Source organism: Macaca nemestrina, chromosome 4 (genome assembly GCF_043159975.1).
Source record: "Macaca nemestrina isolate mMacNem1 chromosome 4, mMacNem.hap1, whole genome shotgun sequence".
Classification (NCBI taxonomy): Eukaryota; Metazoa; Chordata; class Mammalia; order Primates; family Cercopithecidae; genus Macaca; species Macaca nemestrina.
In genome coordinates, this window is record NC_092128.1 from 30959452 (window position 1) to 30971710 (window position 12259).

Consider the following 12259-nt stretch of genomic DNA (forward strand, 5'->3'; position numbering starts at 1 on the left):
CTGGACCGGCTTCCCAGGGCTCAGCTACAGATTGCCCCACTCACAATCGGCAGAGAAAGGGGCAGTCTTTTTTCAGGTGGGTGGGAAAAAGCTGACCTAGTCCTGTTCTCCTACACTAGTCTGTCAAATGCCTCAGGGTCTCCTACCAGAAATAGGAGCAAGAACTCCACCCCCACTCCCAATCGCTACCCCTGGCTGCTACGCAGTTCTTTTCAGAGTCCTAGCCAAGGAGGGGCTGGCGAGCTCACAGGGCAGAGGGCTCAGCCGCCCGCCTCCCTTCCCCCAGTTCTCTGTGCACAGCGGCGAGCAAGGGGCGACTCCGGCCAGCGAAGACTGAGAAGCCGCGGCTGCAGCTCCATGAATGAATGGGCTGTGTCGTGGGCTCCGGGAGTTCACCTCAATCCTTCCTGCCGGCCTCTGTGCTGTCCCAGGTTGTCATTCCCCAGCTCGTCGCACTTGGTCATTCCTGCCACTGTTTCCCGCCCCCGCAACCCTCATTAAGGGAACTCTCATTTAAAGCCCCAGTGAGAACCCACGAGGGGTGAGGCAGAGCGAAGGAGGGGCCGGCGGCAGTGCAGCAGCGAAGCCCGGGCTCTCGGTCCGGGGCGCCTCGTGGCCCCCACCGCCCTCCCCCGAGTCCCCACCACGCAGTTTCGAACTCCGAGCGCGAGTCCGCGGCGCGGCGAGGCGCCCCGTCAGCAGTCGGCGGGGGTGAGGATGACGCGGGCCGGGCGGGAGGCAGGCCAACTGCAGCGGCCCCGCCGCGGGCCGCCGGGCCCCTGAGCCCCGCTCTCCACAGCCAGGGGACGCTGGGTGCGGGCCAGAGGGCGGGGGCCGGTGAAGGCTCTCCCGCCGCAGCCCCGCGCCGCTCCAGCCTATCAGCGGCCACCCAACGGCTCCCTCCGACCGGCCCAAAATAGCTGCGAACGCCCGCGACTTGCGCGCGGCCCCTCACTTGACGCTCACTCCAGCTCGCTCGCCCGCTCGCCCTGGCCCCGCTCCGCTAGTCTAGAGGGGGCGGGGAGGAAGCGGCCCGGGGAGGGGGGAGGGGGGAGGGGGAGAGAGGAAGAGAGGAGGAAGGAAGGAGGAAGGAAGAAGACGGGCGGCCGGAGGCGCGGGGCTGCGCGGCGCCGGCCGGCGCGGCGCTGGAAGGCGCCGGCGTTAACCCCGCGAGGCAGCCGGCGGAGGGGGAGCAGCGCTAATACATAAGAGCACTGCATCACGCTAATCTTCTCCCAGAACAGTATGCGTCAGCAGTACATTCACGTTCTGACTGAAGGACAAAAGGATGAGAGAGCAGTCTGCGTGGCTGCCGCCTGCAACACCGCGAGCCCGGCGCGAGGAGGAGACGGTGGGCGCCGCGCACAGGAGCCCCGCTGTTGCCGCCGTCGCCGCTAGCCAGCGGGGACTATGTTCCCGGGCTCCGGAGCGTTTCCCGCAGCCGCGACCCCCGCTGCTCACGCCGCTGCAGCAGTCCGCTGGCGGCGCGGCCACTGAGGGCGCCGGGAGCCAAAGCCGCGAACTCGCTCCCTCCGCACAAATCCGGAGCCGGCGGCGCGCCGGGGGCCGGGCAGCGGCGGGCGGCGACGGGCGGTTGCGCGCCGCCGGGGGCTGCGGCCGCCGCCGCCGGACCCGCGCCCGCCCCCGGACTCTCTGAAGGGGCCTGTGGTGCAGGCGCGACCGCGGGCGCCTCGCGCTCCTCCGGCCGGCGGACCGGGTCCGGGCGCAGCAGCCACGCCGCTGGCCCTCGGGCGCCTGACGGATCGCCGCCCCGCGCGCCGGCAGCCGGCGGACTGGAGAACTGAGCCCGGTTTTTGTCTCTTCCACCCTCCGAGAAGAGGCGAGGAGAAAGGGGGTGTGTGTCTGGGGAGGGCGAAGGCGCCGCGAACACCTCTTAACTCTCGCCGCCCTGCGAGCTCACGACCGCAATCAGCTGCCGCCGGCCCGGAGCGGCCGACGCGGGGAGAGGGAGCGCAGCATCGAGCGAGCGCGGCCTGGGCGGCTTCGGGGCGCCCCCGCACCCCCTCCGGCGGCGGCCCGGGGAGCGGGCCGGGGCCGCCGGAGCGCACTTTGGCGATGAAGCGCCTTCTCCCGCGGCTGGAGCGAGCCCGTGCCAGGGTCCAAGGACAAAGCCGGGAAGCGCTGGTGGCGCCGCTCCTCGGGCGGAGGGGGGGGCATGCACCTGCATAGCCCGCCGGGCCTTCGCTCTCCCAGGCGCGCCTCAACTCCGCGGCTTCGCCGGCTCAGGCTCCGGATTTACTAGAAGCCATTTTGTCTCCCCCACCCCTTCCCTCCCCTCCCCTCCCCTCTGCCCTCCCCGCCCCCACCACTTCCCCCTTTTGTTAATTAAAACTAAGAAGTCGGAATGGGAACGAGGTGCCCAGCTCCCGTGGAGAAAGCTTAAGGACACCACGCCAGTGTTTTCCTGCCTTCCTTCCGAGGTAGGTGACGGCGAACTGGGTGGGGACGGTTGCAGTGTGGGAGAGTCGTAGCTTTCGGAGGGCTTGCCTTGAGGGTGGGTTGGGAGACGAGGGGCCGCTCGAGTTTAGCAGGATTTTTTTCGGCCGATGCGCTCCGTCTCTCTAATCGCCCCCTCCCCACCTCCTTCTCCAGATGGAAAGAGGAGCTCCTAGCTCACTTAAGCCGGGGTAGGGCTGGTTCTCCTTTCCGAGCCAAAATCCCAGGCGATGGTGAATTATGAACGTGCCACACCATGAAGCTCTTGTGGCAGGTAACTGTGCACCACCACACCTGGAATGCCATCCTGCTCCCGGTCGTCTACCTCACGGCGCAAGTGTGGATACTGTGTGCAGCCATCGCTGCTGCCGCCTCAGCCGGGCCCCAGAACTGCCCCTCTGTCTGCTCGTGCAGTAACCAGTTCAGCAAGGTGGTGTGCACCCGCCGGGGCCTCTCCGAGGTCCCGCAGGGTATTCCCTCCAACACCCGGTACCTCAACCTCATGGAGAACAACATCCAGATGATCCAGGCCGACACCTTCCGCCACCTCCACCACCTGGAGGTCCTGCAGTTGGGCAGGAACTCCATCCGGCAGATTGAGGTGGGGGCCTTCAATGGCCTGGCCAGCCTCAACACCCTGGAGCTGTTCGACAACTGGCTGACAGTCATCCCTAGCGGGGCCTTTGAATACCTGTCCAAGCTGCGGGAGCTCTGGCTTCGCAACAACCCCATCGAAAGCATCCCCTCTTATGCCTTCAACCGGGTGCCCTCCCTCATGCGCCTGGACTTGGGGGAGCTCAAGAAGCTGGAGTATATCTCTGAGGGAGCTTTTGAGGGGCTGTTCAACCTCAAATACCTGAACTTGGGCATGTGCAACATTAAAGACATGCCCAATCTCACCCCCCTGGTGGGGCTGGAGGAGCTGGAGATGTCAGGGAACCACTTCCCTGAGATCAGGCCTGGCTCCTTCCATGGCCTGAGCTCCCTCAAGAAGCTCTGGGTCATGAACTCACAGGTCAGCCTGATTGAGCGGAATGCTTTTGACGGGCTGGCTTCACTTGTGGAACTCAACTTGGCCCACAATAACCTCTCTTCTTTGCCCCATGACCTCTTTACCCCGCTGAGGTACCTGGTGGAGTTGCACCTACACCACAATCCTTGGAACTGTGATTGTGACATTCTGTGGCTAGCCTGGTGGCTTCGAGAGTATATACCCACCAATTCCACCTGCTGTGGCCGCTGTCATGCTCCCATGCACATGCGAGGCCGCTACCTCGTGGAGGTGGACCAGGCCTCTTTCCAGTGCTCTGCCCCCTTCATCATGGATGCGCCTCGAGACCTTAATATTTCTGAGGGTCGGATGGCAGAACTTAAGTGTCGGACTCCCCCTATGTCCTCCGTGAAGTGGTTGCTGCCCAATGGGACAGTGCTCAGCCACGCCTCCCGCCACCCACGGATCTCTGTCCTCAACGACGGCACCTTGAACTTTTCCCACGTGCTGCTTTCAGACACTGGGGTATACACATGCATGGTGACCAATGTGGCAGGCAACTCCAACGCCTCGGCCTACCTAAATGTGAGCACGGCCGAGCTCAACACCTCCAACTACAGCTTCTTCACCACAGTAACAGTGGAGACCACGGAGATCTCGCCTGAGGACACAACGCGAAAGTACAAGCCTGTTCCTACCACGTCCACTGGTTACCAGCCGGCATATACCACCTCTACCACGGTGCTCATTCAGACCACCCGTGTGCCCAAGCAGGTGGCAGTACCCGCGACAGACACCACTGACAAGATGCAGACCAGTCTGGATGAAGTCATGAAGACCACCAAGATCATAATTGGCTGCTTTGTGGCAGTGACTCTGCTAGCTGCCGCCATGTTGATTGTCTTCTATAAACTTCGTAAGCGGCACCAGCAGCGGAGTACAGTCACAGCCGCCCGGACTGTTGAGATTATCCAGGTGGACGAAGATATCCCAGCAGCAACATCCGCAGCAGCAACAGCAGCTCCGTCCGGTGTATCAGGTGAGGGGGCAGTAGTGCTGCCCACAATTCATGACCATATTAACTACAACACCTACAAACCAGCACATGGGGCCCACTGGACAGAAAACAGCCTGGGGAACTCTCTGCACCCCACAGTCACCACTATCTCTGAACCTTATATAATTCAGACCCATACCAAGGACAAGGTACAGGAAACTCAAATATGACTCCCCTCCCCCAAAAAACTTATAAAATGCAATAGAATGCACACAAAGACAGCAACTTTTGTACAGAGTGGGGAGAGACTTTTTCTTGTATATGCTTATATATTAAATCTATGGGCTGGTTAAAACAGATTATATTAAAATTTAAAAACAAAAAGTCAAAACAAAAATATTTTCTAACTTGTAAGTTCTATTTAAAGGGGTTGGGGGGGAATCTTGGGAATGTTGTGGGGTACAAGCCACAAGTTAACTTGCTATGCTGCCAGAAGGGATTTCTGGTATAAGGTTGAAATTGCTGAGATAAAATAAACTAAAACAACAAACATCCCTAAAGAGGTAGGATGTGGGCTGCTGAGGGGGCAAGAGGGATAGACTGAACTTGTCATTTTTTAGAAGATGCTTCATAGGACACAGGAATACCAATTTCTACAGACATCTTTCTTAAGCCGAGAGCTGTCTTTGCAGAATTATCTTATTTAAAAAATACAAAAAAAAAGCACCATGAATTTGTACTGTGCCAAAATGTTAGTGGCAATACTATTTTTCTTCAGAGGCTAAGGGGAAGATAGATCTGTACATGTATTTTAAGCAGGAAAACCACCAAAATTCAAATGAACCCTTAAAGGGGCTGAGTCTTTGTCCATGTGCACAAGTCTTGGGGGTCTGTGCACTGGGACACACGTGTGCCTTGCCTGACAGAATGCTTAGGAAGGAGCAGAGAAGGATGGGAGCTGGCGTAGCTCTCAGCCTAATGCTTTCACATTGCACCAGATTCCTGCAGTTGGGCTTAACCCACTCTGCAAGGCATGTGTCTATTCAGGGTTTCCCAGGAGGAGGAGGCCCCTGAAGGGGTGCGGCAGCAGGGGGGTGGGAAGGGAGGGTAAAGCAGAGAGAATGTATTCACAGGAGGCCATAAATTAGCATTGTGCCATGTCCACCTGTTGTTCCTGGAATCTGACAAATGATTGTAGACAATGATGGCATTTTATGATTTTTAAAAAAGATTTTGTTTGTTTTAAGGTGGAGAGGGAGGAGAAGCCTGAAGTGGGGAGCTTGGGAGTGGAAGCTTTTCTCATGCTTGTGATTTGGTGACTTTTCTAAATGCTGATTCATTAGGGACTATTACAGTTGATGTCAACCGGTTGTGGTGATGGGGTGGGGGCAGAACATGAGTAGCAAAGAAAAAGGAGAGACGAAAAGGGTACAGGCTCATGTAAAGTAATGAAGCCTTTCCCAACCAGGAGGGTTCACAAAAAAGCTTGAGAGCCACAGTTACAAGTGACACGCATGCACACATGGAGTTCCACATGGGGTCCTGTTGAATGGAGCACACTGAGGGGAAGCTTCCCTCTCCCAGGCCACCTCAGGAGAAGGTGAAAGAGAAAGGGTGGGCGTGGGTGGGGAAGGCAGAGATCTCTGTTATTCTGGTCCATTTAATGATGTAACTTCTTTCAGTTATTACTTTAGCTTTAAAAGGAAATAAGGGGTTCAGATTTGAAAGGGGGTGGTATGGGTGGGGGTGGGGTGGGGAATTGCCAACAAAAGAACACTGATTGTAATGTGAGAAAAGTGTATTTTTGTATTTTAATAAATATTGTTGAATTTTTAATTCAATGTCCCCAAAGGGTTAAATTGAATAAGACCCTGAACCTATAGATTCTTATGAGCCAATCATTTCTATTTAATAAAAAAGCGGGGAGGGGAGGGTAGAGGTATGATGGGGGAAAGACAAATGTTAAATTATTTTCAAGTATGGGAAAATGCTAAAGCTGTTAATAACCTTTCCTTAGCTTAAATAAAAGCACCCCGATTCTAGTGCACCTTCCACAAGCTAACTGTGTTAGTCCCTGGCTTTGTTGGGGGTATAACCAAATTCCCTGTGCCCTGGAAAAGCAGGGGAAATGGGTCAGCCTCAGCTCCTGGGACCTGGCCAAAAGTTAAATGCCACCTCAGCAGAAGCTGCTGGTCAGGCAGCACCAGCTCTACCCGAGGACCCTGGGGGACCTGGATTTCAGAGGTCTGTAATAATGTAGTTTGGCTTAAATTTCCGACAGGCAGTGTTGCTTCTGTTCTCTGGGTGCTAAATAATCCAAACATGTCTTCGTGGTACGTGTCTGTCTCTTGATGCTTACCGAGTAATAATGTCCAGAGAGGCTGCATGAATCAGGACCCTGCACTTCTTTAGTGCTAGTATTTATACTAATGCAGAGAATTGGGACTGAGTGGGTGTGAACTCTTTGGAACTGAGGAAGGAAAGAGAGGCAGGCTCCACTTTGCAGCAGTTGGCTAAGGGCCAATTCTTAATCCTCCTGGGTATATACATCATTTCTGGGTATCAGTGTGCCAGCACATATGTATGGGCACACACTTATAAACTGCCACTCACAGTTCTAGCCACCAAAGATCCATTCCTCCTGCCTCTCCTTTACCACCATACCCCCAATAAAAAAGAAAACTGTAGGAGAGCAAAGGGTGGGACTTGGCTAGGACCAGGTGAAAAAGCAAGAAATTACTCCCTTTCCTAGTGCCACAAGACACAACTCAGGCTGTTTAAAACAGCTTCCTGGGTATGCATTCAGAGGAAATTGCGGAGGAAGTTGCTGTTTCAGAAATAGAGGATGAGGAGCCAATTTCCTAACACTCTTCTTCTTTTTTTTTTTTTTGACAGCTATTTGAGCAGACAGGGAATTATGCAGTAACTCTGCAATAATGACTAAGGGTCTGTGGCTAACAGTCTGAGGGGTGAGGTACAGAAATGGGCCTAAAACAATCTTGGGAAAGAGTCCTATGGACAAATGCATTTGTCCCAAGGAAGACTATATTCAGCTCCAATCTGTGGGAGAAGGACTTTTCAAAGGATCCTCAAAGGAATTGGGGGAGACTAAGAATATGGATCCTAGATTTAAGTATCCTCAGAGCTGCCAGGAGAGTTCCTTACCCCAGCAGGCCTGCCCTTTGATCCGTGCAGTTTCAACTTTTACAGCAGTAACCTTCCTTTGCTATCATGGTATATCCTCCTCTGTAGCAGGCACTTGGGACAGCTTTTCAGAGAGGCATCCCGTGCGTACCAAAAATGCAGCCATGAATGCTGTGACTCATCCTTGGCCTGGCCAAGGTTTGTTACTTAGGAATGGAACACGGGTTGGTAGCTCGTCGGGGGGTAGTTATAGCAACATGTTGGATGTAAAGACTCTTGCTGATGATACGCAGTTAGATAATTTTCATTATAGAACTGAAAGCCATGAAAAATCATTTAGTCTAATCCTTTCACATTTTACAGTCAAAGAAACTGAGCCCCAGAGAAATTAAAAGACATATCCAAGGTCACACTGCTAGTGGAGGAGGTGGGACTAAAAGCCCAGGTCTCTTGACCCCTAAGTCAATGTGCTTTCTCTCTGCTATTGGCTATCAAGAACATACTTAACTAGCAAAACACAGTTAAAACGGGCCCTTCCTAAGATATGTCTGTGTTCTCTTATCCCTCTTAGAGCTGTTCAATCTCTTTAGAACTGGCTCTCCTGCCCTCTAAGGCCTGACTACAGGGGCTCCACAGGTGCTAAGGGGTTAGATTATCAGGACTGTACATAACAGTTTCCTGATTCTTAGGCCCAATGGCAGGCAGAAACTGCAGGATCCCACAGGGGGTGACAGCTAAAGGGGAAGGAGTGAACTAGATAAGACTTGGTGTATTACAGTGAGAAAAGGTGGCTTGGCCTCCTTCCAGCCTTGGAAACTCTGCAGTGTAGAGGAGGTCTTAAAACACCTACTGGACCACAGAGGTTCCCCCATAATGGAGCGGTTTTTGCTTATCTGGCCCAACAATGAGAATAGTGGGAGGCTCTTTCACTCCTTTTCTCCACCGTATCTACCCCAGCTCTAGCTCTTTAAGTGCCATGCTGTAGCTGCCACTTCTATAACGTGCTCCAGGGCTTTTTAACAGCCTTCAGCTGGATCCTATTATCAATGGAGGTAAAGGTAGATAGGCTAGTTTCTAAGGCCTAGAGACATTAGCTTTATCATGGCTATTTAACATGTATTGAGGCCAGCAACTTGCTGGGTGCTGGGTGAAACCACCAGCAGCAAGTCCCTGGCAAGACAATTCCTATTGTTGTCTGGGAAGAGGGTCAGAGTCCATGGTCTCTGGCTTCCTTCTGTAGTAATGGTTAGAGACTGGGAGAGGGCTAAGTGGGCCTTACCCCAGGCTTCTACCTCAGGGGGCCAGGGCCTATAATTAACGGCTCCATCATTTCACTGCAACAAAGCAGCAGGGGCTTAAAATTAGAAAAAAGAGAGAGAGGAACATTTATATCCAAACATATGTCCGATTTTATCTCCTCTGCTGGCACTCAGCACTCCATGCCATCGGCTAATGCAGGCACTGTTCACGCCATTTCTGAATCCTGCCTCAGCTAAACTGCAAGGCAGCTTTTGGCTCAAAGCAACTCTCTTGGTCTCACTCCTTTTAGGAAGCACCCCTCTCCCATGCAAGAGGAAGAATGGTTTGGACAGGATAATGTTGTTTTCATCTTTGCTTTAAATTAAAATGAAGTAAATTACTTCTTGGAGCAGTGATAAGGGCTTCAGGAACTAGATCAATGTAATACACACACACACACACACACACACACACACACACACAAAATATAGCATAGTGCTTGCAAGCACAGACTCTGTAGCCAGTCTTCCTGTGTTGAATCCTAGTTCCATCACTTACTAGCTGTGTGACTTTGGGAAAAGACTCAATTTCTTCACCTAAAAAATACCGACAATATTACTATCTACCTCACTACTTCACAGATTGTGAGAACTGAAATTTTACATATACATAATTATATATGTATATGTGTGATACAGATCTCACTTAGTGCTCCACAGCATATAGCAAAATGCTAGATAATAGTTAACAGTACGCCCAAACATACAGATCAACAGAGAAGCCCCATCACCACTCCTATTCTTGAACACTGTGTATGTCCAGAGACATGCCTATTGTGCTACTCCAGAGAAGAAGGATGATCTAGAAGTCAGAGACAATAGTATCTATAAGCCCAGTCACTGTGAGAAACGTGGTTATACTTATCTTCCCAGGAAAACCTTGCCTTGTACTCTGGTCCCTACCCCAGCACTATAGCTGTCCCAACGCACTGATTTAGTTAGTCCAGGAATAGATTACCTTTCCTTGTGGTGAGCCAGAAGAAAGTGAAGGTGCTGATAGTGGTGCACAAGCTGAGGGCTGGGACCTTGGGAAGCCTAGGTCCTTTACCAAGAAGGTGAACTTCCTAACGTCTTCTCCCCTACCCATGTTTCTCTGGCACAGAGCAATCAAAGCCTTATTACTCACGTCAGTGATGAAATCCTCCCTGACCATGAAGTGTTACCAGGACTGGGAGTGGGGAGGGGGGAGGCACTAGGAGGAAGAAGGTAGCACCGAGAGGGCCCATGGAGCTTCCGAGCAGTATTGCAGAGCTAGGAGAAAAGAAAGGCAGTAAAAAGCACCATAATTGGAGCAAATGAGAGAAGAATGGAGTTCTGTGGCAGATACACAGGCTAAGGGGCTGCAATGCAGTCAAGGAGGAAAGCCAGGGAGATTCCTCTGCCTTAGCAAGCAAGAGGCTGGCTGGACCCTGGATGGGGAAGGACTGTTAGTGTGAAATTCATGGCATGGAACAGAGGAGAAGAAAAGCAGGGAGATCAACTTTCCGAGAGGAGAAGAAAGAATGCATTTTGATTTCCTAATGAGAGGCTAGAATTAGATTTTAGGATGATCACAGGTTTTATCCTCTGGTACATGCCAGCTTTGCTGTCAGTACTTGGGCCAAACCACCTACCCACAATAGTCCTGTTCCCTATCCTGGAGGCTGTCCACTGCTTGGGGAAGCAACCCAGCCTTCAGGGATGTAATTTAATCCTGACCCTGACAGGCTCACTTAGGGATCTGCTCTGAACCACTTCCTCATTTCTATTAAGGCACAGTCATGGGGAGGGGGGTGAAGTGTGCTGGGGAGAAGAGAGGGAGCAACTCGGTATTTGTCCACAAAAAGAGTATTATTCCAGAGGGACAGTGTTATATAAATTGTGTTTTCCAATAAAAATAATGATGTCTATGAGTTCAGTGCACATGGACCCTTGCAGTGAGTCAGAGATTTGGCCTAGGCCTGTGGGGGATATCCCTGGGAGAAACCGTCTTGTCAAAGGAAGTTAGCATTTGAGATGATGGCGTGATCTTCGCTCACTTATCCCATCAAGAAGAGTTTTGAAACTATAGCAGGGAAGCACTGATATGAGAAGCTATTCTCAAGCTAGGTGTGGGAGCTAGACGGACTAAGATAGTACTTAGCCTTTCAGGTTCATTCATTCTGTACAATCAGGAACGTTAGAGCAATTACTACAGTTTAAATCAATTATAGGATGCCAAAGAAACAGTATTTGATCTACTTGTTTCTTTCATACCCTCCTACCCTTTTTTTTTTTTTTTTTTTTTTGACACAGAGTCTCGCTCTGTTGCCTAGACTGGAGTGCAATGGTGTGATCTCGGCTGACTGCAACCTCCGCCTCCCGGGTTCAAGCGATTCTCCTCCCTCAGCTTTCTGAGTAGCTGGGATTACAGGCGCACACCACCACGCCCGGCTAATTTTTGTATTTTTAGTAGAGACAGGGTTTCACCATGCTGGCCAGGCTGGTCTCAAACTCCCAACCTCAGGCGATCTGCCCGCCTTGGGCTCCCAAAGTGCTGGGATTACAGCCGTCAGTCACCGTGCCCAGCCCCCACCTACCTTCTTATAGCCCCACTAATAAAAAAAAAAACCCTTCAATTAATTATTGTATCAAGTTTCCTGTCCCATAATCCCCATTTGAGTACACTCATCTGCCATGACAGGACCTAGGAAATCATGCATGAGGCCCTCCATTTTGAAGAATGATGGCTCTTTCTTCCTAACATTTCTCATGATATTTCCTCTTCAAGGCAACTCCTTAATTTGTAGTCTCTTTTACAGTTCCTTTAAGGTCTCAACCCTCATTTCCCTGTCTCTAAGTTGGTGCTGATTTAGTCACTAGATAAGTCACTCTACCTGCTCAATGAGTCAGCAAGGATGACTGAGAAGAGCTTTCACACGCTAACTGTTCCCTGTGCAAAGTTTGGTTTCCTTGCCTCGGGCTACTTCTTCCCAGTCTTCAAGGCCCTGGCTTCCTCCCTTTACCTGCCCACTCATCCAGGTTCATTAAGACCATTCAGACAGCTTCTCCCACGGCAGGTGAACTGAATGAGTTATAGGCAGCTCTCCACAAAGGCAGTTCTAGCCAGGAGCCAAGTGCCAGTTCCCTGGATCATGCAGCTGTGTTTGGAGGAATGCTGAGTGCATCCCTCACAATAGGCCCAGAAATGGAGCTGAGGCCTCAGATACTAACAGCCTGTTTCTGCAGCCTGCCAGCCACAGTGGTTATAAGTTATAATCTATTACCATTGCAAGAAGACTTAATTTCTGGACTTAAAGGAGGTCAGATAATACTTTATCCTATTAGTGTCTGCCTGTGTGAATTGACAATGGCATCCTTCTGACACGACTGCATATTCTTCCAATTTATCTC

General features: G+C 52.0%; 2 protein-coding genes across 2 annotated transcripts in view; one reads left to right on the forward strand and one right to left on the reverse strand.

Moving 5' to 3' along the window:
• Nucleotides 1-12259, reverse strand: part of LOC105474726 (staphylococcal nuclease and tudor domain containing 1) — a 439238-nt gene that overhangs the window by 61378 nt on the left and 365601 nt on the right. The gene's annotated exons all lie outside the window — the stretch shown is intronic.
• Nucleotides 1922-11152, forward strand: LOC105474714 (leucine rich repeat containing 4). Its single transcript, XM_011729543.3, has 2 exons — nucleotides 1922-2441; nucleotides 2614-11152. The coding sequence occupies exon 2, from the start codon at nucleotides 2714-2716 to the stop codon at nucleotides 4673-4675; it is 1962 nt and encodes a 653-aa protein (XP_011727845.1). The 5' UTR covers nucleotides 1922-2441; nucleotides 2614-2713; the 3' UTR covers nucleotides 4676-11152.

Coding starts and splice junctions, on each gene's coding strand:
- LOC105474714 (XM_011729543.3), top strand. CDS start 2,714: ATGAAGCTCTTGTGGCAGGTAACTGTGCACCACCACACCTGGAATGCC.